This window comes from Salmo trutta, chromosome 26 (genome assembly GCF_901001165.1).
Source record: "Salmo trutta chromosome 26, fSalTru1.1, whole genome shotgun sequence".
Classification (NCBI taxonomy): Eukaryota; Metazoa; Chordata; class Actinopteri; order Salmoniformes; family Salmonidae; genus Salmo; species Salmo trutta.
The window spans coordinates 27,747,359-27,772,747 of NC_042982.1; the positions used below are offsets into that span (position 1 = coordinate 27,747,359).

A 25,389-nucleotide genomic window follows, 5' to 3' on the forward strand; every position below is an offset into this window, starting at 1 on the left:
ATTCTGGACGTCATTCTGGAATGTCTGAATTCTGGATATTATTCTGGAATGTCTGAATTCTGGATGTTATTCTGGGATGCCTGGATTCTGGATGTCATTCTGGAATGCAAATGTCGTACTTAGACATTTCCAAGAAATTATAAAGTATTACCTTGTCAAACTGGGTGCAAGGACATTTAACAAGAGCAGGCTTTTAGAACTGTTAAAGGTATTCTTCATACATAATTGTAATTCCTTGCAATATTTTAGAAGATCTTTGTCATAATTAATCTTTGATCTTGATGAATAAATCTCAATAAAAACATTCCCTACCAGATGGTACGATGACGAAGATCAATCAAACTCAAATAACGGCATCACAAGCTTTCCCACTTCTTAATTAAAGTCTATAATTATTTGCGATTAAGTCTTAATTCCAAACACACTTTCACAGGAAAAGTTTAACCTGAGAAATGTATACTGTTATTTCATGAAAAATAATAAGCAGAAGTGATTCATAGATGAAAGCTTTTTATATTTTAAATGAACATTTCAGTTTCAATTAAAGCTTCTGACGTGTGTGAACCAGATACGTCAAGCATCCATTTAGCACCTACCATCTAGTGGCCTTTTACTTGACATTAACAACCTATTAATACACATCATGTGTCAAATAAATCACTGCTAAAATGCCATGGGCATATTGATGGAAAAAATGTAGTGATGTTATGTAGGCTACAGTATTTAGTAATGTTATGACTGACTAAAGGCCTATAACATGGCACAACACCAATAATCGGAGATGTCATCCTCTTTGCTTTAGATAATTCCTCATTAGCTTGGCTGGTAGGCAGTCATTTGTGCCCTAAGTGCCCCATACCTTTTATACAAAAACAAAGCAGACCTGTCACCCACAGTCTTTAAACTCTTCATTAACATGAGATAGAAATGGATACTTTGTCGTTTTTTCCTCGCATCTTTCCTAGAACAGAAACTCGAATGGCTCTATTTCTGATCACAGCAGGAGAGGATCCACAGAGTTAAATGAGGGCTAAAATGCATGGCACAATCTACGCCCAAATCAAAAAAGGAGATTTAATATTGACTGCTTGACAGATTAGATATTGCTCCTCCCCAAATGTAAATCCCTTGTCCTTCTAGCATTTTCCAGAACAATTTCTATCTTATCAGCAATTCTCAAAGACCAGACAATTATATGACAGTGCTACGATAGAATAAGGCCCATCATAAAAATATTGCTCATTGACATTCTTCACAGTTATAGTGTTCCCCTATATAGGTCCATGGAGAATTATCTTGTATTGTAGCATTTGAAAGACAATTATGTGTGTGAATGAAAAGTACAGTACGTTATACTAGGGTTATATCACATTTAGTGCTGAAGGACATTGTGCGACCACTTTTCAAACCCAGTCAACTACAATGAGAGAGACCGTGATTGAGTGGCTACTTTATGAAATCGAGAGCAGTAGCCCTGTTGTAGAGAACATGGATTGATTCTGAACAATGGTATTTGGAAGGTGCAGGATTAAAAGGTCACCTTGGCAATGTGGGCATGGCTGTCGTATTTGATAATGGTGGAAAGGGAGATGATGATTTCTGTCAATGGTTATCTGTTGGGACATACAGTAATGTAATGGTATCTGCTGCTCCGTGCCTCCAGTTACATAAGGAGGTGACGATTGTCAAAGACTAACCAAGGAACCTTAATGTTTTGGTACAAACAGTAATTGTAATTAAGTACAAATAAGTACAATGGGCTTCCATTTGTTCAGTTCAGTACTCGGCTATCAGCTGCACCTTGCCCCTATAGTTAGGTACAGTAGGTCTAATGCTAACATAATGCTGGAAACTGATGGCATTTACCATGGTGGTTGTGGCGTCTCCCACACAGTAACCACGGTTTCCCTGCTAATAGCTGTTCTGTTGAAGATGATGAAGAAGAAAGCACTATGCTTGGTAATCCATTTCTCTTCGCTCTGAAAATCATTTGCCATCAAAACATACACAAGAGAGGGAAAATATTTATTTGGAAACAAGATAAAGGCCAAAGTCAATTGAACTTGTGTTCCTGATTTGAAAGGCCTCAGAGTCAGGGTTTTATTGGACCTTTATTTAACTAGGCAAGTCAGTTAAGAACAAATTCTTATTTTCAATGACGGCCTAGGAACAGTTCAGGGGCAGAACGACAGATTTGTACCTTGTCAGCTCTGGGATTTGAACTTGCAACCTTTCGGTTACTAGCCCTAGGGTCAGTGATACTGTTGACATTTCTCAAATCTGTAGAAAAAAAAACAGTGGATGCATCAGAGAACAGAATTAATTTTTATTTGCCTTTCATACAAAAAAATACCCCAGTATGCCCTCCAGAAATGTTAAGTGGGAGACTATTTCCTAATGTGCATATTTAAGTCTGAAAAGACAGATAGGAGCTTGGAGGCTGAAACACCAATGCAGAAAATGTCAAACAAAAACCCACAGAGAAAATAAAATTACAGTCTGAGTCATCATTTATTTACAATATATTAAACTGTAATGCAAAATTACTCATAATAAGTGGTCATTTTGTTCAATAACGAAAATAAAAATATAATATTTTGAAAGCTAGCATGAATCAGTACAGATATTTATATAAATATTAATGTGTACAGTCAGCAATGTCATGTTGGCTCATTTCTTTATTTTGCCTGGTGTTTTTATGATGACTCAGGTTTAAGAGTATCATAAAAGGAGATCATAAAACATTTTACAATTCCTTTTAAAACTCATGTTGACTGCATAGAGCAGGGTTTCCCAAACCTGGTCCTGGTGCCCCCCTAGGTGCACGTTTTGGTTTGTGTCCTAGCACTACACAGCTGATTCAAATAAGCAACTCATCATCAAGCTTTGATTATTTGAATCAGCTGTGTAGTGCTAGGACACAAACCAAAACGTACACCCTAGCAGGCCCCAAGACCGAGTTTGGGAAAACCTGGCATAGAGGAAAAAGGTGATAGGTGTGTCTTTAAAAAGCATGTATAATACAAACGTACCAAACTTCTCCCTTCACGCAAAGTATCATCAAAATCCTTTCAGCCCCACTTGCCATGTACAGGTGGATAATACACATTTTGGCAGGCCTGCTTAATTCATTAACGCTAATTCATAAATACTAAAGAGACAGCCGAAGGGTTCAATGTAACACCAAGCAACCGTAAAAGCATGGGTCTTTAATATCTTCCTGGTTAAACTGCTGCTCTGTTATGAACAGTAGCATTGGTTCAGGACAGAATACTGATGAATCCTACATGACAAATAGGCTTCAGAGACACTGAAAAGGATTTGAATGCATTATATCCAGTTTACAGAGTGGTGATGCAAGACAGGAGGATTTAACATGCGGGTTGAATGTGTAATCCATGTGTAATCCAGTATGGTTTATCAGAAAAAGAAAACATATGGGTGTTGAAGGAGATATAAACTAAAGGCAAACCACCATAAAGCATGGTGTTCAATATCTTCCCTTTGAAAAGCAAACATCAAATGGAGAGAAAAAACAAGTGAAAAGCACGAGAACAACAACAACCACAACGACAAGAGAGAAGAAAAAAAACAGCTGAGCCAAAGACTCTCACCCCAAAAGCATTTCTGCAAAGTACTTAGTTCAATTCAAGTTGAAATAAAAGGCAAGGCATTTCATAGGGTATGCTACGCTCCAACCTCCTGGAAATTCATTTTCTTGATGGCAGGACTCTCGAAAACAAATTATCTTCTTTCAAACATCAAAACAAAAAGATGGAAAAAAAGAAGAGAAGGGTTAAACTTTCATCACAAAGCAGTTTGGTGCTGCAACTCTCTTCTGTTGTCTTCCTGTTAGGAAACATTATTCTCCTGCTAAAACAAGCAATATAAAAGAAGCAGATGAGCCGATGAAAGCGTCTTCTTTCAGGGGGGTGGCGCGGCGCTGCGCTGCAGCCAGAATCTAAGCACAGCTGTAGAGGACCCTATGTTCTGTATATCAACGGCACTTCTCCCAAAAATAAACTCTGGTCTTTTTACCAGGACTCAGATAAGCAATAACACAGTGTACACATATACTTGATAAGCAATAACACAGTGTACACATCTACTTGAAACAAAGGCTTTTTTGGTACTTATTTCCTCTGTCTTTTTTTGTTAGATTTTTTTCTTTCTGGTCCCCGATGCAGTGATAAAACACAAGGGAACAGAGCTAGTTCTTTGGCTCAGTTACAACCATGATGACGATGACAGAGTCTAGGAAGTAGGAGACGATGGCGCCAGCCAAGCAGCAGCTGTCCTCATGCAGCCAGCAGAGACAGGAGAGACAGGAGAGACAAGCCATTATTAATGGAGATGCTGTTCAACTGGAGGGGCCGAGATCCAAGATGGAGACATTGTCACATGTGACTGGTGAAATACACTAAGAGATGGTTGGCCCAGTGGAGTGGAGAGTGAGAGAAACCATTAGTGTTGTGTACTGTACACTGATGTACTATGGCACCTTCTCTAGACCTTAGCAATGCAAGCTGCTTTGTAACAGTAGAATAATAATGATAGTAATAGTATCATTGCCATGTTGCAGGGTTAGAAGAACAGTAGATTGGTTGTGTGTGATAACAGCACCACTGGGGCCCTCTCAACATGCAGGGTGTGTTGGCTGGTGTGTGTGTGTGTGAACTATGTTGTCTCAGAGGGCTTGTCTTCACTGTCATTGTTGTTCAGGTAGCTGCCCCGTGTGTTTCTGGAGCGGTAGGACCCTCGGGATGCACCCCCTTCTTTCTTTTCTTCCTCTTCTTCATCAGATTTGTCAAAGCAGAACCGTCTTCGGCTAGGAGGACTGGAGGGAGAGAAAGAATCAAAGACAGGTCCAGAAGATAGTTACACAGTGGGGCATGATCATTACCAAGCATTGATCAAATGTTCTGACCTTTTATGTAATGTTAGACATATTGTGCTTCAACCAACTAAATGTGCACAAACACATGGACGGATGCATACTACCGTAGCTCTAGTTCTAAAACTACAGTTTTAGACACCATAAAAGTCTACTTTTTCAACAGAGAGCATGTGATGGAGTATAGTTCTGGTTTGCGGTTGAATGAATCTGCTATGCACTGTGGCTTCCTCTCCAAAAACAGAACAATGGCACACCTACAGTGTAGGCACACCCACTGCCTGGCCTCACAAGTGTAGGACAATCAAATACCATTCAGTTTAAACAAAACACCAGTGAACCTTTTTTTCACTCTAATGGCTTCTAAACAATAGATCAAATCTTCCGTCAGTAGAGCAACTCTGAAGTACCCTCTCTCTGTCTTTAGATATTCTACCTGCCTACTGCGTGTTTCAACCTGATTTAACATTCAAGCCCACGTAAATTATGCAAACCTAGGGTTAATTACTGTCAATCGTGCATCTTAAATGTACTTGCTGCTTGTGTAAATCGATGCAGTGGGTCTAATTACGCCCAGAGTTAAGGGGATTGGAGGGGGAAATCTATGGCGGCCGTCGTAATTGACGACACCTGGTATTTTCTTATTTCCGGCGCCATAAATCAGGCTGATGTTTGGGTGGAGAATTAGTGAGCAGCACTATGGTTACATCCACGTGAGCTTAGCCTTTTCCTCAGCTCTAACATCCCTGCTGCTAGGCTAATCGACATTGTAATGCATCCACAACACGCTTATACCTTTCTCTCTCTCTCTTTTCCCCAAAAATACCATAACGGAATTACAGCAGTACAAAGCAATGTCACAACTGCAATTGAAGAGATGTAAATTGTAATTGCTTCAGATGAGCTTCTGTGAATTAAGGACCTCAATTACTTCAATTAGTATTTAGGGATGGAGTGTAATTAAAAAACAAAAATGTCTTGAGATGAACCAAGTGAAATTCTAAATTTCTACAGAAATGTTGAAGCCCTAACAGGAATAAGTCAATTAAGTCAAAGTGATGTATCATTCATAACACAACTGATGTTTTCAAAAGGTGACTGGATATTTGGGTTAGATTATAAAAGGGGGGTCCGCTGAATGTGAGACTCAGCAGAAGAGGATTGACTGAGGAACCTCTCTCTCTGTGGTTAGCATCATCACACCATGCAGTAGACAGTCCACACCAGGCAACACCTACTGCCAGCCTCAGTCACTGTCCGGTCTGTACAGATATTTCATCATCAGGTTGTCCACTTTCTTCTTCCTATTCTTCTCCTCCTTCTTGTTAGGAGGGGGCTGCCCCTCAGCAGGCGTCCCCGTCTCCCTCTCCCCCTCTGGGCTAGAGGCCTGGCGGCCAGGGGCTCTTTTCACGCTGTTGGTGCTTTTATAGGAGACGGTGGAGGCACCTGAACTGGAGCCAGACTCTGAGTCAGACTCTGAATCCGAGGATGAGGAAGAAGACTCCTTTTTGGACTTCTTGCCCTTCCTCTTGGAGCTGCCCTTCTTGCTGCGGCGGTCATTATTGGAGCTGTCTGACTCGGAGCGGTGGCTCCTCCTCTTCTTCTTACCTTGGCTCTTCTTGCCGCTGTTGCTGCGGCTGTGGCTGCGACTGTGGCTGCGACTGTGGCTGCGACTGTGGCTGCGACTGTGGCTGCTCATGTTGCTCGAGGACCTCCTACAGTCCACAGCCGACGCGGACCTTCTCAGACTGCTGGTGCTGCTCCCGCTGTCCACCTCCAGGTCGCCTCTCCCCCTGACACTAAGCACACCCTTCCCGTCATCCTCTGTATCACCCTCTTTCCTCCCTGCCTCGGCCTCTGAGTCTTCCAGGCTGGTGCGTTTGAACTTGATGGGTTTGAAGTTGAGCACCTCGTTGATGGCCTTCTCCAGGTCGGGGTCCAGGTAGTTGCGGTGGCCGACGGTGGCCGGCTTGACGTCCGAGGTGTCAGGGAGCTCGTCATCATCTCTGTAGGAGGAGCGGGCGCATGGTGGGGGCATGGACAGGCTGCGTCCCATGGAGGAGTGGGGGCTGTAGGCCGAGGTGCGCTCGGTGAAGACCACGCTGTGCCCGTCCTCCATGTCATCAAACTCGCTGAGGCGGCAGCTGCGGAAGTCAGATATGCGTGAGTCAGCACGGCTCACACTGCCAGGGCTCCTGCCCCCAGAACGGCGACTGAGAGAGGGGCTGCTGGGGCTGCGACCACTTCTTCCATATGACTCGTCCATACGGTGTGCGGAGGTGCTGCTGCGGCGGCTCAGGGGACTGGGCATGGTGTCGTCTGGGCTCAGGCCACGGCGCGTGGTGGCGACGGAGGCCCGGCTGGGGGCCATGGAGGACACGGTGGACTCTTTGTCGAAGTCTCCCCAGCGGCTGTCCATGCCCTTCCTAGCCCTGCTGGTGGCTTCAGTGTAGGCCTGGGAGATAACCGAGCCACGGTCATCATCGTTCCCAGTCTGGGACTTCCTCCAGGAGCTGGAGCTGACTGAGTAGGAGTCATCCTGGGGTAAGGAGCCTTTGGGCTTGGCTTTACGGAAGGAGGAGATAGACTCCTGGGACTCCTGGTCCTTCTTGAGGGAACTGAAGAGGGAGCTGTCGTCCCCTTTACCTCCGATGGAGTCATTGATGTTGGAGCGCTTCCTGTAGCTCAGGGAACTCATCACAGACACTGGCCTGCTCTGATCTACCTCTTTCTCTTTGCCCTCTTTCCATTCCTTACCCTCTTTCCACTCTTTCCCTTCCTCTGCATCTACGTTTACGGCAAATCTAGACAGAGGATGGAGGCAGGAAGGGGGAGAGAGAGAGAGAGGGAGGAGTGGTAGGACAGAGAAATGTTGATGTATATGGAGGAAGTGGAAGAGGAGTAAGAGAAAGAGAAAGAATGATAGATGGAATTACAAACTTAAAGGAGAGAGATGAATGATACTTAAAACAGGAATTGGATGAGCAACAGATTGAATTCAGCAGGAAGAAAGTAAAGACAAGTAGATAGAACAATGATTCAAATGACTGTAGGGTAGAGAATGCCTATTTGGATTCACAACGCAAGATGGACACAACAAAAACAAGACATCAAACAACATGTGCTGTCTTGTCCTAATCAATTCCTTTATACAAAATCAAAGTCATGGTATTTAAATAGTTTAGTATGGGGTATGCATTTGAATTTGTTGTATGTAAATGTTACACAGAATTCTAGTCAAGCAGCTCATTGTGGTGAAATATGTTGAGTGATTCAGCAAGAGTGCTGGACACACACTTCCCAATTGTGTGTGTGTGTGTGTGCACGTCTTAACCAACACACAGAGTTGGGATCAAGGAACTGAGCTCTTCTGAAGAAAGAGAGGGTGTCTGTGGAGACACAGTTAAGAGAGATTTAAAAACTCTTAAAAGTTGTTCAAAGTTGTGAGCGGCTGAAGGGGGGGTGGGGGTTGGGACAGTTAAATATTCTGGTAAGGAGACAAATCTAGGGCAACCGAAGCTATCAGCTGGCAGATACATCCATTAATCTCAGGGAGAGGGGAGAACGGGAGAGAGGAAGTGAGGGGGAGAGGGGGGTGTAGGTATGCATGCCAGCTGGCATCCGGGCATGTCGATACATCTGCCAGGGAGGCGGCTGTCATCAATGCAGTGACAATAAAAGACAAAGAGAATGAAGGAAACACCAGTAATAATAATAATAACACCCCCTATGTCTAGCCAAGTGTTTCCTTCCAATCGTTTTATCTGCATTGGAGGCTAAGTGCTAGGCTGGACCACGTAAAATCCTGATAGGGGGTGACTGGATACTAAAATCAATTTAGTCTGCTTTGTAAGCAGGGGGAATGTGTGCGTGTGGGTGTTTGGTAGTGGTGAAGATAGGACCCAGGGGGATGGAGGTGCCATACTGACCTGGAGCTCTTGAGGCTGCCGTCATCTGAGAGGTTCTTGGTCAAGCCTTTGTTTTTGGACAGCCAGGACTTGACCCCGTCCACACGGTCTTCCACCTCCGAGTCAGATGAGTCTCCCTCACTGTGTGGAGGGGAGGGACAAAACACACCGTCAGTGGGAGAAGAGAGGAGTAGAGAATAGAGAGGTGGGGAAGAGCTGAAAGAGAGTGATAGAAAAAAGGTATAAAGAGGAAGAGAGAGAGGAGATGGAGGGAGGGGTGAGAGAGATGGAGTGAAGTTGAGGAGAGAATGATGGAGAAAAAGACAGGGAGAGAAAGAGTCTGTATTGGAAGTGTTAGTGAGGCACCCGAGGAGGACCACATCTATTACTTTGGAAGAGAAGACCGCAGAAAACCACATGCACTAGATCCTAGAAGACCTAGGAAACACCCCCCCACACTTGTTGTCACTGTTAGGAGTGTTATCACTGTGGCCCTGTGGTTAGCTGGAAATGGGGCACTGTGTGTTGCCCAAAGAGGGCTAAATTCCATTCCCTCTGATCCAAAGCCACTCGAGTTAAGACAGAGCACAAGGAGAGAGACCAGGAATGGGATGAAGTGGAAACTGAAGAGAGGGCACATAATGGAGAGATTTTCACTTTCATCTCTCTCACTTATCTATTCCCTCCACAGTCTCCCAAAATTGCAGTTGAGCTCTTGATAAAATGATTTGGTGCACAGTTCGGTTGTTGAGCTGTTTTCTCTCTAAATTATCATTACAGCGTCGACAGCCTACTGCGAAGCGTGAGGAGAAATGGAGGGTTGTTAGAAATTTGCCACAGTTGAAAAGAGCATGACACTCATTAAGTGCTGTCAGAGCCCAACACTCATGTGGTGCTGCGAAATTAAGGTGTTACAGCTTAATAATAAAACTGAGACATGGCTTGGGGGTGGGGGGGGTCAAAATACCCACATCTGCTTTTAAAAACCTATTGTCTTGCTGTGGAGTAGAGAAAGAAAATAGGTTTTTCAACACTTTTTATTTTTATTTAACTAGGCAAATCAGTTTTTCAGCACATAATCTGGCCCACCAGCACATACAGTAGCTACAATTAAAATCATTATGAGGCAGAGATACAAGAGCCTCCCCTGATCGCTGAAGAAACTATTTAATTATGGGTTTGGTCATAACTAGCCCACTCTGTTTTAAACTGTACAATAACTTCAAATGCTAGGCACTAAGATGGCAGTGTGTCAGGGATTTCGTCGTCGTCAGACGATATGGCGAAATCATCGTCGGAAAAGGAGGACCAATATGCAGCAGGATTGTGTTGGCTCATCTTGAACATTTATTAAACTCAAAATGAACATACAAAATAACAAAACGAACTCACGATATAGACAGTCTTCTCAGGCTCACATACGCTAGACAAGAAACAATCTCCCACAAATGACAAACACACCCTAATATATGGGACTCTCAATCAAAGGCAAATAGACAACACCTGCCTTCAATTGAGAGTCCCAACCCCAATTAACCAACCATAGAAACAGACTCACTAGACTAAACATAGAATACATGAATATCAGACAGTGCCCAACAAACCCCGGAATACTTAAATCAAATGCCCTTCTAGAAAAACACCACCCTGAACCACATAAAACAAATACCCTCTGCCATGTCCTGACCAAACTACAATAACAATTAACCCTTATACTGGCCAGGTCGTGACACAGTGTTAAGAAGGGAAGGGTTGGGAGTCGAGATAAAAGCATTTCTCTAGGAGGGAGGCTGTAATCAACTTTGTCTAATAGGCCAGGCATGGCCTGCAATGTGGGGAACGGCAGTGAGAATTGTTATTGTGAGTGAGCGGCTGGCTGTCTATGGCACAGAGGCCTTGTCAATAAGGGGAGTAAACAAAGAGTGAAGGAGCCCTGGGAAAAAGGAGCTAATGTTAGCTAACCGGAGCAGACAATTCCACAGCTGTTTACTCTGATCGTGTCCTCAGAGAAAAAAACCAAACACTTGGATTTGTGTGTTTGTTGGGCTTTGCGAGTCAACACCTCCCCAGCCCCTTAAGATTTGTCTTTTATCCGTTCACTTATCTGGCAACATACTGCTTTAAAGAACTATAGCCGCTCCAGGAATACTAAGAGCACTGATGTTGCTTTGAAGAAATAAAAAAAGGCTGGTATTTTTTTATCTTGACCTTGATGACATAGCTTGCGTTCCCCAGGGCAAAATTACATTAGCTATCATTATGCAAAATCAATGTCGAAACCCTCTCTACAAAATAGTCATAATTCCATTACTTCATGGAGAGAATTTCCTTAAGCACTCATTTTTTTATTCATTTATACAGGTACAATCCTGTTGAGATTCAAATGGGTTTTTTGATGACTTGAAGGATGTGCATCTCTTTCCCCTTGTGCATTTTGTCCGAGGAGGAGCCAGTGGGTAAATGGAGGCGATGTATTCAGATCAGAGGCCTTCCCACCCCAGGCCAGGGCCAAAACAATACCGACGGGACGACGGGCCCTTTTTAATCGAGCGCTTCACACATGGTGTCACACACAATTTATATCCTTGACCGCCATACCATTAGTTAAGCCGTGCCGAGGGCCCAGGGGAGGCAAACAAACACAGCGTGTGGAGGGAGACATTAATTGTCTGTGACAATCTGCCTCCAGTGGTTGTACATCTCTGTTACACACTATTACATTCATCATTAGCTCCTATGGACCCTCTTCTGCTCCCTCTGCCCTGCTCCTCCTTGGTGTCCCTGGGTGTTGATTCCCAGAATATTGGGGCTTTTATTAGGCAGCTCAGCCTAGACAGCAGCTCCCTATGGGGGTTCAACCCAGCCAGCCAGGCATACGCATCACTTCAAAACCTATTAAGACACATACGCTGGGAGAATTGCTGTGATCTCCAATACCAGATTAAAAAGGGGAGATTGTGACGCAGGTTTGTTTTGTTAAAGCGACAGGAAAATGATTTCATCCTGATGTTGTTCATGTAGTCTAAAATGACTTGCTGCCTGTTTCGTGATCAAACAACGACAGACATGGATTACATTTCCAATCTATTTGAAAACAGAAATTAAAGCATAGCGCATTGAAATAACGCAATTCTGTGTCAATCAATAGTCTCCCATTACTCCTATGTATTATGTACGTGCCCATCCAACAAAACGTTTATCAAATCAGTAGCTATTAATGCCATATTACTATTACTGCCTAGTGCTAAAAAACAAAGTACATGGTTATTATGATTCAATAACAAAAACCCTGGAAAGAACAGCTGGGGTCTCCCATCCAATTAATACCTAGGTTACATGAACTTCCCAACACTGTATTCTCTACTGCAGTGGTTCCTAAACTTTTTATAGACCCGTACCCCTTCAAACGTTCAACAACTAAGCTGCGTACCCCCTCTAGCACCAGGGTAAGCGCACTCTCAAATATTGTTTTTTGCCATCATTGTAAGCCTGCCACACGCACACTATACAATACATTTATTAAACATAAGAACGAGTGTGAGTTTTTGTCACAACCCGGCTCGTGGGAAGTGATAAAAAGATCTTATAGGACCAGGCCACAAATAATAATATAATAACAATAATTTTGCTCTTTATTTAACCATCTTACATATAAAACCTTTTGTTAATCCAAAATTGTGAATATTTCACCACAGGTTAATGAGAAGGGTGTGCTTGAAAGGATGCACATAACTGCAATGTTGGGTTGTATTGGAGAGAGTCTCAGTCTGAAATAATTTTCCACATACAGTCTGCCTGTATTTAGTTTTCATGCTAGTGAGGGCCGAGAATCCACTCTCACATAGGTACGTGGTTGCAAAGGGCATCAGTGTCTTAACAGCGAGATTTGCCAAGGCAGGATACTCTGAGCGCAGCCCAATCCAGAAATCTGGCAGTGGCTTCTGATTCAACTCAATTTTCACAGAACCGCTTGTTGCAATTTTGATGAGGCTCTCTTGTTCAGATATCGGTAAGTGGACTGGAGGCAGGGCATGAAAGGATGAATCCAGTTTGCGTCATCCGTTTGGGGAAAGTACCTGCGCAATTGGGCACCCAACTCACTCAGGTGCTTCGCTATATCACATCTGACATTGTCCGTGAGCTTGAGTTCATTTGCTCACAAAAAAATCATACAATGATGGAAAGACCTGTGTGTTGTCCTTGTTGATGCAGACAGAGAAGAGCTCCAACTTCTTAATCATAGCCTCAATTTTGTCCCACACATTGAATATAGTTGCGAAAAGTTCCGGTAATCCTCGATTCAAATCATTCAGGCAAGAAATAACATCACCCAGATAGGCCAGTCGTGTGAGAAACTCGTCATCATGCAAGCGGTCAGACAAGTAAAAATGGTCAGTAATGAAAACTTTAAGCTCGTCTCTCAAAAATGAAAAAAAAAGGGTCAATACTTTGCTCCTTGATAACCAGCGCACTTCTGTATGTTGTAAAAGCGTTACATGGTCGCTGCCCATATCATTGTATAGTGCAGAAAATACACGAGTTCAGGGGCCATGCTTTAACAAAGTTAAAATGTGACCATTCCCTTGGCAGCAAGAGTTACCATTCCCTTGGTAGCAAGAGCCTCTCGCTGGATGCTGCAGTGTACCCAAGTGGCGTCGGGAGCAACTGCTTGAACGTGCGTTACCACTCCACTATGTCTCTCTGTCATGGCTTTTGCGCCATCAGTACAGATACCAACATGAGCAGCAGCTACGTTTGGCTACATACGGACCGTTAGTGGAATTCCCACGAGACAGTAACGGTTAATGTGATTGGATGTTAATTATTTGAATAGGCTACCTGTATTTGACATTGTGTTGATATTTCGCTGAACACTAGATGGTTTAATTTTATTTTTGGCAGTGAAACGATGCTACTCAGGTGAGAAAAAAACTCCTCCAAATGTATAGCCCCGTTGAAAAATATAAATGGACTGTTTGAAAATGTGAAGGAAAAAAAAACGTTAAAAAAAAGAAAGAAAAAAATGCACATTTTTATTTTGCGGACCCCCGACGGCATTGCGAGTACCCCTGGGGGTTTGGGAATACCTGCTCTACTGTAATGTACAAGTCCATCATTAAAGGTAGCGAAATGACGTTACCACGAGCAGCACCACAGATAATGAGATGAGTGAGATGCAAGACTTCGCTCTCAGACAGTCACATACAGTGATGTGCACGGGTTTACCACATGCTGTTCACAGTGTGGCATCCACAGGACCAAAACAGAGGAGAAGTTTAACCTCACGCTTCAACGCTCTTAGTTGTTGCGGAAAATGACCCACTATGCTGTTTACTTTCTCCATCTACGTCATATCGCTGAGTCTACCTTTAACATTCAGAACCCTTTCTGCTTTAACAAAATGCAGCACTTTACACAATACTGCTTAACAAGGGTTTAACAGCAGAAACGTCAGTGACTACTGTAAGGGAACATTGACATGGGACTGAAATGGCCCAGAGCCAGAGGTTAACACTACGTGTGAGCCACTTCCCAGACTAGCAAAGAGCTTTTTGTAAGACATTTGAGGGTCCTGCATTATATAGTGAGTGTGAAAGAAAGATGAAGAACACACCCTTCATCTTTCCGTCGTCAGAGGCAGACAGTCACGTCTCACATCCACCCCAGAGCAAGGCTCTGAAATATTCAGTAGGCCCTGAGAGCAGGGGGTGGCCGCTGGGCACATAACGCTGTTCAAACAAGGCACAGTGGCACAGTGGTGCGCGACAGAACCCCAGAGGTCCAAGAACTGAGCCCTGGGGGACACCACAAGGACTGACCAGAGGGGCAACACACTTACCCAGCAATGGATGCTTACTACACCTGTTAGGTATTATGTGTTACCCTCAGTTGAAGGGGTTACTGGATGAATAACCACACAGACACTCTGGGGAAGGGATGTTTCATGCTTGGTTTAGAAAAGCATGTTGTCAATGGCATTCATGCAGTTCAGCATGTGGCGTCATGCAGTGAAGAGCGGAGCAAATTAGCTTATGGGGGAATAGCTGAGCCCTGGAATAACGATGCACTATCACTGAGCTTGTTTGTTGAATGGTATCCCATAGTTCAGTCCTTATTCAGTGACATATGAACTACGTCATAAGTCCTAAACTTGAATTTATATGAGATGGCTTGAACATTGACAATAGATTTGCTGCTTGATATTGCATCTTTTCCAGTGAAGGGCAACAGACTATTCCAAAATAGCGGTTAAAACAAACAATGTCAAACATGAGCTCAAGTTCCTCACGTTTTGTTCCTTCTTTTCTGATACTTTGTCACCATGTCTTGTAAACTGGTCATGATGAAGGATGACAGACAGAGACAGAAAGAAACAAAGAATACAAACACAAAACAAACAAAAGAAAAGAGAGACAGGAAGTTGGTAGGTACAGTCCAAGTAAACCAAAAGAACGTGATGAATAGGCTAATGCTTGAAGGATCTACATCCTAAATCATTGTGGATATCATGGCTGATGATGATGACCATAGAGATCCTATGAAGTATTTTAATCCCTAATTCTATGATGATGACCCTGTGGTTCTATTAAAGATAATTCCTCCCAGTGGGAGTGATTCAACCGCTGCCTATTGCACCCCACATCATCCTGATCCACATCCTGTTACCTGACCCACAGAGCTATTTACTGCTGGGAGGAAGAGAGTGAAGAAAGGCCTTCTACCCGGGACTGCACTAGTAAACAAACAAATAAACAAACAAACAAACAAGGCTTGGAGGGAGCACAGAGCGAGTAAATAAATAAGGAACATGAGGAGACAGAACTCGATTTCACTAACGTAGCTTTAGCTAGCCGCCTATCTCATCAAATACAGGAGTAATATTTCAATAAAAAAAATGCCAGAAAATTAAGCCCAGCAGTTTTCAGGGCATAAATCTTTCAGAGTGTGTGAATAAGAAATGACAGAGTCTGGGGAGAGTTCTCTGATCGCTTTATCCAAAGCCTCTTTCAATGGAACATCCATCCTGACTGGGTCATTCTCTCTCAATTTCCCTCTGCTGCAGAGTTTATCTACAGTTTAACTGTGTAACAGTAGCTACTCTCTATGCTGAGTGTGTGCTCACTAGCTGACACTTGCTGTCATGAGAGGACATGAGGTAAATTCAGCAATTATATTAAGTGAATATATGTTCGGGCACTAAATAGACAGCTATACCTGTTGATGAGGTCCTCGTTGTCGTCACTCTCCATCTCATCTTCAATGGCAGCCTGGAGGTCACCAATCCTCTTGAAGGCTAGTTTAAGGTCTGCTTGCAGGCTCTGATTGGCTGCCTCCAAGCTTTCAATATCCATTTCCTGTTGGAAGAGAGTGAGAAAATCTAAGCTAAGGTCCCAGCATTACATCTACATCTGACCAGTTCTGAAGTCTCTTTGTCGGTCTCATTTCCCTGAATGTCTAATACTCCAGAACAATGCAAGGTTGATGGGAATTGCAGCCGTTATTTAATATCTTCAAAGTGCCCCACTGTAAAAAGGCAGTCTGTACAGTGTCCCAGTCCCCTCGACACATTTGTGACTTTGGGTCTTACCAGCTCATGTTTCTTGCGGCTGGCCTCTCCCTCCTTCTTGGCCAGCTCTCCCATCTCCTCCTTGATATCTCTGATCTGTCTCTGGAGCCGCTTGTTCTGCTCCTTCTCCCGGGTCTCGCTGGTGCTGCGGTGATCCCGCTCCTCTGTTAGCTTCTCAAGGTTCTCCTTCAGACGGGCCACCAGGCTCTGAATGACCAACAGCAGACAGGGACCGTGTTAGAAGAACCACTGCACTGACAGCCTATACAGTATCTGGCACAGGTCAGAGACCTTATCATGCATGCAGCTATGAGAGATACTCCATATCTAAAAGGGGATTCAGGTGAGGAAAAACCTACACTTCCTTGCCTTGAGATATTTCCCCAAATAAGGGCAAGAAACTTGGCCTACTCATTAAATAGTGGTTTCAAATGCCATCGGTAGCAAAAAGACATGGCTAAATATGACCTTAAAACCCCTTATAACTCTGGATGCATCTTTCCCAAAGCTGAACAATGCTTAGCCAGTCTTTCTATTATTCCAGCCAGTGCAGAACATTGAAAGATAGGAATTATCTGAGAGAGTTAAAGCAGTGTGTCTGCTGTCTGCACATTGCTGGTAATTACAAGTCTAAAAGTTGCCAAAATGAGCAAAGATGCATTTGTCAGAGGGGCAGAAAATTGATTAAAAATCTGTGTGCGAACAGTAACCTTTATCCTTCACGTAAACGTTTGTCGCAGAATGTAATTTGAAACTGACAGAATAACAAATTATATTGTGGGGTGAATAGAATATGAGCTAGTCCGAGCAGATGTTCTAACTAACTGTGATATGCTAACAGTCCGAGCTAGAAGAAGGTTATGTGAGGCTGAACCCAGCACTGAGGGGGAAAAACTTGCATGGTATAACAGAGGTGGGTGGAGGTAGTGGGAGTCAATCATCTTGAGGAAATGGTTTTCATTTGCTCCCCAAAAAGTTGCCCATTCATCCCCTGGGCAATTCTTCAGCAATGACACCCCCCCCCCCACACACACACACACACACTGGGTAGGCCGCCAGGCAAAAACCAACACTCCTCCTCTAGAATGCCCCTCAGCCCCCCTGACTGCTCTCACCTCCAAGCGTTTGACCTGCGTCTTCTCAAACTCCATCTTGGTCTCCATCTCTCGGATCTTGGCCTCCTGCCTGCTGACCAGAGACTTCTCCACCATAGAAGTCTCCTGGAACTCCAGCTGGCTCTGCAGTGCCGAGAGCTAAGAGTGAAACACACGATTAGGAACATACACACAAGGCAGCGTTTTAGAATGAACAACATACTGTAGCAGCAACAAACTGATATCATACAGTATATTATGTATATACAGTATTTACAGTGCATTCGGAAGTATTCAGACCCCTTGACTTTTTCCACATTTTGTTACGTTACAGCCTTATTCTAAAATTGATTGAATTGGTATTTTTTTCTCATCACTCGACACACAACACCCCATAATGACAAAGCAAAAATAGGTTTAGATTTTTTTTGCAAAACAATCTAATGAAGTATCATATTTCAGAAGTATTCAGACCCTTTACTCAGTACTTAGCTGAAGCACCTTTGGCAGCGATTACAGCCTTGAGGTTTCTTGGTATGACGCTACAAGCTTGGCACACCTGTATTTGGGGAGTTTCTCCCATGCTTCTCTGCAGATCCTCTCAAGCTCTGTCAGGCTGGATGGGAGCATTGCTGCACTGCTATTTTCAGGTCTCTCCAGAGAAGTTTGATCGGGTTCAAGTCCGGGCCACTCAAGGACATTCAGAGACTTGTCCCGAAGCCATTCCTGCATTGTCATGGTTGTGTGCTTAGGGTCGTTGTCCTGTTGGAAGGTGAACCTTCTACCGAGTCGGAGGTCCTGAGCACTCTGGAGCAGGTTTTCATCAAGGATCTCTTTGTACTTTGCTCTGTTCATATTTCCCTCGATCCTGACTAGTCTTCCAGTCCCTGCCACTGAAAAACATCCCCACAACGTGATCCTTCCACCACCATGCTTCACCATAGGGATGGTGCCAGGCCGGACGCTTGGCATTCAGGCCAAAGAGTTCAAACTTGGTTTCATCCGACCAGAGAATCTTGTTTCCCATGGTCTGAGAGTCCGTCCAGTGCCTTTTGGCAAACTCCAAGCGAGATGTCATGTGCCTTTTACTGAGGATTGGCTTCCGTCTGGCCACTCTACCATAATTGTTTTATTTTTATTTTTATTTAACCTTTATTTAACTAGGCAAGTCAGTTAAGAACAAATTCTTATTTACAATGACGGCCTACCCCGGCCAAACCTGGACTGCACTACTCGGAAGCCCATAAAGGCCTGATTGGTGGAGTGCTGCAGAGTTGGTTGTCCTTCTCGAAGGTTCTCCCATCTCCAAAGAGGAACTTTGGAGCTCTGTCAGAGTGACCATCGGATTCTTGACCACCTCCCTGACCAAGGGGCCCTTCTCCCCCGATTTCGCAGTTTGGCCGGGCGGCCAGCTCTAGGAAGAGTCTTGGTGGTTCCAAACTTCTTCCATTTAAGAATGATGGAGGAGGCCACTGTGTTCTTGGGGACCTTCAATGCTGCAGACATTGGTTGGTACCCTTCCCCAGATCGGTGCCTCGACACAATCCTGTCTCAGAGCTCTACGGACAATTCCTTTGACCTCATGGCTTGATTTTTGCTTTGACATGCACTGCCAACTGTGTGACCTTATATAGATAGGTGTGTGCCTTTCCAAATCATGCCCAATCAATTTCATTTACCTCAGGTGGACGCGAATGAAGTTGTTGAAACATCTCAAGGATGATAAATTGAAACAGGGTGCACCTGAGCTCAATTTTGAGTCTCATAGCAAAGGGTCTGAATACTTATGTAAATATTTTTTTTTATATTTGTAATAAATTTGCTAACATTTTCTAAAACCTTCATTATGGGGTATTGTGTGTAGATTGATGAATAAAAAAATATTTAATACATTTTTGAATAAGGCTGTAATGTAACAATATGTGGAAAAAGTAATGGGTTCTGAATACTATTCGAAGTGCACTGTATATATAAAACAAAAATGCAACATGTAATAATTTTTTATATTTTACTGAGTTACAATTCATATGAGGAAATCAGTCAATTGAAATACAGTTGCAGTCAGAAGTTTACATACACCTAAGCCAAATACATTTAAACTCAGTGTTACTAGTTACTAGTTAATCCTAGTAAAAATTCCCTGTTTTAGGTCAGTTAGGTTCACCACTTCATTTTAAGAATGTGAAATGTCAGAATAATAGTAGAGAGAATGATTTATTTCAGCTTTTATTTCTTTCATCACATTCCCAGTAGGTCAGAAGTTTACATACACTCAATTAGTATTTGGTAGCATTGCCTTTAAATTGATTAACTTGGGTCAAATGTTTTGGGGAGCCTTCCACAAGCTTCCCACAATAAATTGGGTGAATTTTTGCCTATTCCTCCTGACAGAGCTGGTGTAACTGAGCCAGGTTTGTAGTCCTCCTTGCTCGCACACGCTTTTTCAGTTCTGCCCACACATTTTCTATAGGATTGAGGTCAAGGCTTTGTGATGGCCACTCCAATACCTTGACTTTGTTGTCCTTAAGCCAATTTGCCACAACTTTGGAAGTATGCTTGGGGTCATTGTCCATTTGGAAGAGCCATTTGCAACCAAGCTTTAACTTCCTGACTGATGTCTTGATATGTTGCTTCAATATATCCACATAATTTTCCTCCTGATGATAACATCTATTTTGTGAAGTGCACCAGTCCCTACTGCAGCAAACCACCCCCACCACATGATGCTGCCACCCCTGTGCTTCACGGTTGGGATGGTGTTCTTTGGCTTGCAAGCCTCCCCCCTTTTCCTCCAAACATAACAATGGTCATTATGGCCAAACAGTTCTATTTTTGTTTCATCAGACCAGAGGACATTTCTCCAAAAAGTACGATCTTTGTCCCCATGTGCAGTTGCAAATCATAGTCTGTCTTTTTTATGGCAGTTTTGGAGCAGTGGCTTCTTCCTTGCTGAGCGGCCTTTCAGGATATGTCGAAATAGGACTCTTTTTACTGTGGATATAGATACTTTGTACCTGTTTCCTCCAGCATCTTCACAAGGTCCTTTGCTGTTGTTCTGGGATTGATTTGCACTTTTCACACCAAAGTACGTTCATCTCTAGGAGACAGAACATGTCTCCTTCCTGAGTGGTATGACAGCTGCGTGGTCCCATGGTGTTTATACTTGCATACTATTTTTTGTACAGATGAACGTGGTACCTTCGGGCGTTTGGAAATTGCTCCCAAGGATGAACCAGACTTGTGGAGGTCTACAATTTTTTTGTGAGGTCTTGGCTGATTTCTTTTGATTTTCCCATGATGTCAAGCAAAGAGGCACCGAGTTCGCAGGTAGGCCTTGAAATACATCCACAGGTACACCTTCAATTGACTCAAATTATGTCAATTAGACTAACAGAAGCTTCTAAAACCATCATTTTCTGGAATTTTCCAAGCTGTTTAAAGGCACAGTCAACTTAGTGTATGTAAACTTCTGATCCACTGTAATAGTGATGCAGTGAATTATAAGTGAAATAGTCTGTCTGTAAACAATTGTTGGAAAAATGTATTGTGTCATGCACGAAGTAGATGCCCTAACCGACTTGCCAAAACTATAGTTTGTTCACAAGAAATCTGTGGAGTGATTGAAAAACAAGTTTTAATGACTCCAACCTAAGTGTACGTAAACTTCCGACTTCAACTGTAAATTCATTAGGCTATAATCTATGGATTTCACAGGAATACAGGTACGCATCTGTTGGTCACAGATACCTTTAAAAAAAATGGGCCTCAGGATCTCGTCACAGCCATTCGGTGCATTCAAATTGCCATTGATAAAATGCAATTGCGTTTGTTGCCCATACCATAACCCCACCGCCACCATGGGGCACTCTGTTCACAACCTTGACATCAGCAAACCGCTCGCCTACACAACGCTATACATGTGGTCTGCGTTTGTCAAATCAAATTTTATTGGTCACATATACATATTCAGCAGATGTTATTGCAGGTTTAGTGAAATGCTTGTGTTCCTAGCTCCAACAGAACAGTGCAGTAATATCTAACAATTCAAAACAATACACAAACCTAAAAGTAATGAATGGAATTAAGGAATATATAAATATTATGTCGGAGTGGCATTGACTAAATACAGTAAGAGAGAATAGAATACTGTATATAAATATGAGTAAAGCAGTACGTAAACATTATTAAAGTGACTAGTGTTCCATTATTAAAAAGTGGCCAGTGATTCCATGTCTATGTATATAGGGCAGCAGCCTCTAAGGTGCAGGGTTGAGTAGCTGAGTGGTAGCTGGTTAGTGATGGCTGTTTAACAGTCTGATAGCCTTGAGATAGAAGCTGTTTTTCAGTCTCTCGGTCCCAGCTTTGATGCACCTGTACTGATCTCGCCTTCTGGATGGTAGCGGGGTGAACAGGCCGTGGCTCGGGTGGTTGATGCCCTTGATGATCTTTTTGGACTTCCTGTGACATCGGCTGCTGTAGGTGTCCTGGAGGGCAGGCAGTGTGCCCCTGGTTACCGTACCACCCTCTGGAGAGCCTTGCGGTTGAGGGTGTTGCAGTTGCCGTACCAGGCTGTGATACAGCCCGACAGGATGCTCTCAATTGTGCATCTGTAAAAGTTTGAGGGTCTTAGGGGCCAAGCCAAATTTCTTCAGCCTCCTGAGGTTGAAGAGGCACTGTTGTGTCTTCTTCACCACACTGTCTGTGTGGGTGGACCATTTCAGATTGTCAGTGATGTGTACGCCGAGGAACTTAAAACTTTCCACCTTCTCCACTGCGGTCCTGTCAATGTGGATAGGGGCGTGCCCCCTCTGCTGTTTCCTGAAGTCCACGATCAGCTCTTTCGTTTGGTTGACGCTGAGGGAAGAGGTTATTTTCCTGGCACCACTCCGCCAGGGCCCTCACCTCCTCCCTGTAGTCTGTCTCGTCATTGTTGGTAATCAGGCCTACTACTGTTGTGTCACCTGCAAACTTGATTGAGTTGGAGGCATGCATGGCCACGCAGTCATGGGTGAACAGGGAGTACAGGAGGGGGCTGATCATGCACCCTTGTGGGGCCCCTGTGTTGAGGATCAGCGAAGTGGAGGTGTTGTTTACTACCTTCACAACCTGGGGGACGGCCTGTCAGGAAGTCCAGGACCCGCACAGGATTCAGGCCCAGGGCCAGAAGCTTAATAATGAGCTTGAAGGGTACTATGGTGTTGAAGGCTGAGCTATAGTCAATGAACAGCATTCTGAAGTAGGTATTAATCTTGTCCAGATGGGAAAGCTTGTTTGGGAGCAAGATGTTGGTGTCCGCGACGTGGCTGGTTTTCCCTTTGTAATCCATGATTGTCTGTAGACCCTGCCACATACGTCTTGTGTCTGAGCCGTTGAATTTCGACTCCACTTTGTCTCTAAACTGACGTTTTGCCTGTTTGATTGCCTTACGGAGGGAATAACTACACTGTTTGTATTCGACCATATTCCCAGTCACCTTGCCATGGTTAAATGCGGTGGTTTGCCCGAATGCTGCCATCTATCCACGGTTTCTGGAACAACGTCCCCTATACACTTCCTGATGAACTCAGTCACCGTGTCCGCATAAGCGTCAAAGTAATTCTGAGGCTACCCAGTCCGTGTGATCAAAACAATCTTGAAGCATGGATTCTGAATGGACAGACCAGCTTTGAATAGACCTCATCACGGGAACTTCCTGTTTGAGTTACTGCCTGTAGGAAGGGAGGAGCAAAATGTAGTCATGATCTGATTTGCCGAAGGGAGGGCGGGGGAAGGCCTTGTAGGCATCTCGAAAAAGGCAAGTACCAGTGATCTAGTGTTTTTCCTAAGCGAGTACTAGAATCAATGTGTTGATAAAACTTCGGTAGCGTTTCCCCAACTACAATAAATGCGGCCTCAGGATATGTGGTTTCCAGTTTGCATAAAGTCCAGTGTAGTTCCTTCAGGGCCTTCGTGGTATCAGCTTGAGGGGGAATATACAAGGCTGTGACTGTAACCGAAGAGAATTCTCTTGGGAGGTAATACGGTCGACATTTGATTGTGAGGTATTCTAAGTCGGGTGAACAAACGGACTTTAGTTTCTGTACGTTATCACAATCACACCATGAGTAGTTAATCATGAAGCATACACCCCCGCCTTTCTTCTTCCCGGAGAGTTCTTTATTCCTGTCTGCACGATGAACTGAGAACCCAGCTGGCTGTACGGATGGGGACAGTATATCCCGAGAGAGCCATAATTCTGTGAAACAGAGTATGTTACAGTCCCTGATGTCTCTCTTGAAGGAGATCCTCACCCTGAGCTGGTCTACTTTATCGTCCAGGGACTGAACATTAGCAAGTAATATACTCGGAAGCGGTGGATGACTAGAAGTCCACTCCAAACACCTCTTCTCTGCCGGCGGCGACTTGGAGCAGCCTCTGGGATAAGTTTGATTGCCCTGTGGTGTACGAACAAAGGATCCAAATCGGGAAAGTCATATTTCTGGTTGTAATGCTGGGATGTTACCGCCACTCTGATATCCAAAAGTTATTTCCGGCTGTATTTAATAACACAAAAAACGTTCCGGGCTAATAATGTAAGAAATAACACACACACAAAAAAAAAATACTACAAAGTTGCTTAGGAGCTAGAAGCAGAGCTGACATGTCTGTCGGCGCCTTCTTGCTGATGGCCAGTTGGACGTACTGCCAAATTCTCAAAAACAACGCTGGCAGAGAAATGGTAGAGAAATTAATATTAAATTCTCTGGCAACAGCTCTGGGGGACATTCTTGCAGTCAGCATGCCATTTGCACACTCCCTCAAATCTTGAGACATCTGTGGCATTGTGTTGTGTGACAAAACTGAACATTTTAGAGTGGCTTTTTATTGTCCCCAGCACAAGCGGCACCTGTGTAATGATCATGCTGTTTAATCAGCTCCTTGATATGCCACACCTGTCAGGTGGATGGATTATCTTGGCAAAGGAGAAATGCTCACTAACAGGGATGTAAACAACTACTCTCTATAGCCACACCAGGATCTTAGGCCTGAGGGCAACTCTCTATAGCCACACCAGGGTCTTAGGCCTGAGGGCTACTCTCTATAGCCACACTAGGGTCTTAGGCCTGAGGGCAACTCTCTATAGCCACACCAGGGTCTTAGGCCTGAGAGCTACTCTCTATAGCCACACTAGGGTCTTAGGCCTGAGGGCAACTCTCTATAGCCACGCCAGGGTCTTAGGCCTGAGGGCAACTCTCTATAGCCACACCAGGGTCTTAGGCCTGAGGGCTACTCTCTATAGCCACACCAGGGTATTAGGCCTGAGGGTTACTCTCTATAGCCACACCAGGGTATTAGGCCTGAGGGCTACTCTCTATAGCCACACCAGGGTATTAGGCCTGAGGGCTACTCTCTATAGCCACACCAGGGTATTAGGCCTGAGGGCTACTCTCTATAGCCACACCAGGGTATTAGGCCTGAGGGCTACTCTCTATAGCCACACCAGGGTATTAGGCCTGAGGGCTACTCTCTATAGCCACACCAGGGTATTAGGCCTGAGGGTTACTCTCTATAGCCACACCAGGGTCTTAGGCCTGAGGGCTACTCTCTATAGCCACACCAGGGTATTAGGCCTGAGGGCTATTCTCTATAGCCACACCAGGGTATTAGGCCTGAGGGCTACTCTCTATAGCCACACCAGGGTATTAGGCCTGAGGGCTACTCTCTATAGCCACACCAGGGTATTAGGCCTGAGGGCTACTCTCTATAGCCACACCAGGGTATTAGGCCTGAGGGTTACTCTCTATAGCCACACCAGGGTATTAGGCCTGAGGGCTACTCTCTATAGCCACACCAGGGTATTAGGCCTGAGGGTTACTCTCTATAGCCACACCAGGGTATTAGGCCTGAGGGCTACTCTCTATAGCCACACCAGGGTATTAGGCCTGA

General features: G+C 44.1%; 1 protein-coding gene across 1 annotated transcript in view; it reads right to left on the reverse strand.

Annotated features, from left to right (window-relative positions):
• Positions 1–2,306: 2,306 nt before the first annotated feature.
• LOC115163574 (unconventional myosin-XVIIIa-like) overlaps positions 2,307–25,389 on the reverse strand; it is a 176,906-nt gene continuing 153,823 nt past the window's right edge. The window contains 7 exon segments of the mRNA XM_029715568.1: positions 2,307–4,837; positions 6,133–7,698; positions 8,824–8,943; positions 15,092–15,136; positions 16,018–16,157; positions 16,391–16,576; positions 17,485–17,622. Coding sequence (XP_029571428.1) covers positions 6,141–7,698; positions 8,824–8,943; positions 15,092–15,136; positions 16,018–16,157; positions 16,391–16,576; positions 17,485–17,622 — 2,187 coding nt within the window. The 3' untranslated portion in view covers positions 2,307–4,837; positions 6,133–6,140.